The following is a 3,462-nucleotide window of genomic DNA, read 5'->3' as shown; positions in this document are numbered from 1 at the left end:
AGAATTTTTCAAGTTTGGGGTCAAATTTTGAGAATTTGACCATAAGTGAAAGTTATGGTGTTATCACCCCCTTCGGGGCTTACCTTTCCCAGTTTTGAAGATATTCCTCCCTATTCTTTGCAAATACCCCCTTTTGGTGGTGAGAAAATGTTGGTGTGGTCAAGTGGGTGCTGTAAAAACAAAAGCTCAGGAGAGAACAGTTATCAGTCATATACTCCATACAAAATTAGCATATATTTGATTTCATATTGATCCTCTGAGTGTAATGGTACATTTTAATCTGAATTTATCAAAGCTAAGCACAATAAGTTTTCTTTCTTTCTTTTGCTCTTGTTCTTGTGCAGCACCACATGTCAGCACATGGCCATGTCGGTTTTATTCTACTTTTAAATTGCTGACTATTTCAAGAAGGCACCTAAAAGACGGGGACCAGTGTTTATTATTACAAATCTCCATTTTGAATGTGACAAGCCTACCATTTCCCTGTTATCCATAGATATTAATAGAGTTTTTTGGCTTTTTTTTTCCTCTATAAAAGTTAATTGACTCTTTACAGTGGCCTGCTATGGTTAATAATAACATGTTCAGTCATGAGTGAAATCAAACCTTTTCTTCACTTTAGCATTTAACATTCCCAACAATATAATGTGATACATTAATCGAAACACAGCTAATAAAACTAGTGCTGTCAATAGATTAAAAAAAATTAACTAATCTCACAATTTTCTGTTATTAATTGCGATTAATCGCAATTACTTTATTAATAGCCTGGCTCCAATTACATTTTTTTATTCTTTATATTTTAAGATTGTAACAGACACTTATGCAACACAATGAAGTAAATACAGAATAAACACAAAGAATGTATGCTGAAATTCAAAGAGAATTTTAATAGTTTTCATCAATCTTTAACACAGTGAAAACTTACAAAAAACCTTTAAGGCCATCAACAGTGACTGAACCCAGGCCTACAGGTTAAAGTGAATATCATAACAATAAAGGGTGCACAAAACTCAGTATTTAAAACACAAAAAGACATGGCTGAAAACCCAGAATGTTGAACATTTTTCACTTCAAAGGAGCAATCTGGCTTAGTCCTTCTTTGCACTCAGCCAGTTACTGAGGCAGACTATTCTGTTTACATTGTCTGATGACAAAGAAGCATGCTTCTTTTGAATGATGTGACCTGAGAGTGAGAATAATCTCTCACAAGGCACTGTGGTTGCAGGGGTTGACAGGTACTTGCGTGCAATAGGTGCCAGCCTGGCATGTGCTCCTTCTCTCTTTAACCACCACTGTAGTGGACACTCTCCTATGTCAATTTTGGGCTCTGCTTTGTACAGATTCAGACAGCAGTCTATAGCATCTTCCTCTTCCTCTGTATCTGAATCAGGAGAACTCAGCAAGCAGATGGACATCTTGCTCTTCTTTGGTGAGGGTTCCTCTGTTGTCTGAGCAGATGGTTGGTGTGCATCCGTCTCTGACATCACAAGGTCATGTACTGATGCCCACACCTCTCTTCTTTCATCTTTGGAAAGGCATTTAAGGTCTTTAAACCTGGGATCAAGGGCAGTAGCGATCTTCAGCCATGTGAGATTGCTGCTGTCCCTCCGCTGAGCTAGGTCTGTGGTAAAAATCTTCTTAAACCTCAAAACGTAGACTGGGTCATCATCTGAGGGCTCCATAATCCTGAACAAATGACACAAGGCTGGCAACACCATGGAACAGGAGACATACCGCTCTCCCCCCAGCAGTTCGGTAACATATCTGCAATAGAAAGATCAAGTCTGTATTTTTCTATTAATCACACAGACAAACATAAATGCCACATATGAAAATACACAGAGAGGTGGAGGTGGAGAACATACTTGAAAACAAAGCTAGAATGCAAAGATAGACACACAATCATGAGAAACAAAATGATTTACCTGCAAGGTTCCAGTAGTTCCTCCAGCTTTTGCAGTCTGTCAAGTTCCTGGTCAGTCAACATGGTCACCTTGCTGTTTTGTTGAGTCACTCACATGTGCTGTACCAATGTACCTGCACATGTGATGTGACAATAAAAGTGATTTGATTTGATTTTGGTCAGCCCAGATTTGTTTCTCTGGATCCGCTTGATCATCTCTAGGGTGGAGTTCCATCTTGTTGGAATGTCCTGAACAAGCGGTTCTGTTTGATGTCCATGTGCAGCTTGCTGTGCCTTTAATTCCTGAGCGTTTGCTGGACTATGCTTAAAATGTCCAACAATCTTGCGACATTTGGCCAGAGCCCTTTCAAATGCGCTGTCATTAAGAGAAACTGTGACCTTTCTTTGCAGAATGTGGGCCATGCAGGGCATGTGTTCAAATGGAAGTAGTCTGGCGGCTGCAACCATGTTACGAGCACTGTTGGTGCCAAGCGTGGTTACCTTGTCCTTGATTTTCCATTCGTTTGCAACATTCAGAAAATGGTCAGCACACGCCTCAGCATAGTGTCTCTCTTCAGTTTTACTCACTGTTAGTGCAAGCGATTGCATAGTCCAGTCGTTATCAATAAAATGCGCCAAGTAATTATCGTTGTTCACCGAAGTCCAGTGGTCTCCGGTGAGAGCGACATTCCTTACTTGCACAAGCTTGCTGGACTGCTGAGCCCTCTGGTCCCCATACAAAGTGTGCAGTCTCGACACAATGGTTCCTCTCGAGGGCAGATTGTAACACTCATCTCCTGATGCAGCGTGAATGACTTCTCTCAGTCCATCATCTTCTACTATGCTAACTGGTCGGCAGTTTTTAGCTATCCAAACAACCAAGGAATTGGTTAATTTTTCTCTCACATTTTTTGTTATTCGTCCACAAGCACCATACTCCTGAAGCGTAGACTGGCGAGGTCCCGTAGAGGTGGATTCAGTTGGGTGTTTTGCTCTCAGGTGATACGCCAGTGATGAACTGCTTCTGTGGTACTTGAATTCAGCTTTGCAAATTGTGCATCTTACTCTCGTTTTGTCCAACAAGCCATCAGGCAACTTCTTAAAGAGAAACTTTCCACCCAAAAGTCCGCCCTCGTCCATGCTTGCGTGTGTTAGCTAGTGTTAGCTAGATAGTAGCATGGTGTCACTTCTTCTTCTAATCATTTCTGTCAGGCCAAACGCCAGCATAGCACACTGTTGCCCCCTCCTCCAGAGGTGCTCATGAATTTAAAGGTCTTAGATTAAAGGAAATTAATAAAAAAAACAATCAGCGTTAAATTTTTTTAATGCGTTAAACATTTCGCGTTGATCTTAACAATTAAGCGATAATTTTGACAGCACTAAATAAAACACAATTTTCTTAATGCAAACATCAGTAACTCAAAATTAGCAACCAAAGGGTTAAGTCTGCAGTTCACACTCATGTGAAGCTACAGTCTCCCCCTTTAGTCTCTGTCATCCTTCTGTTCCTGCAAAAACAAAACAAAGCAAAGCAAGACAAAACATCCACCCTTCTT

General features: G+C 40.6%; 1 protein-coding gene across 1 annotated transcript; it reads right to left on the bottom strand.

Annotated features, from left to right (window-relative positions):
- Positions 1-1,091: 1,091 nt before the first annotated feature.
- On the bottom strand, positions 1,092-3,136 carry LOC146633156 (E3 SUMO-protein ligase ZBED1-like). The gene is made up of 3 exons (XM_085352037.1): positions 2,059-3,136; positions 1,929-2,016; positions 1,092-1,767 (listed from the first exon to the last, which is right to left on the bottom strand). Exons 1-3 carry the CDS (start codon positions 3,044-3,046, stop codon positions 1,092-1,094), a joined length of 1,752 nt encoding a protein of 583 aa, XP_085208163.1. The 5' UTR covers positions 3,047-3,136.
- Positions 3,137-3,462: the final 326 nt, after the last annotated feature.

Source organism: Diplotaxodon limnothrissa, linkage group LG4 (genome assembly GCF_057381915.1).
Source record: "Diplotaxodon limnothrissa isolate DT_005_m linkage group LG4, D_limnothrissa_male_GT1.1, whole genome shotgun sequence".
NCBI classification, from domain to species: Eukaryota; Metazoa; Chordata; class Actinopteri; order Cichliformes; family Cichlidae; genus Diplotaxodon; species Diplotaxodon limnothrissa.
This window is presented reverse-complemented; position numbering and strand designations above follow the sequence as displayed.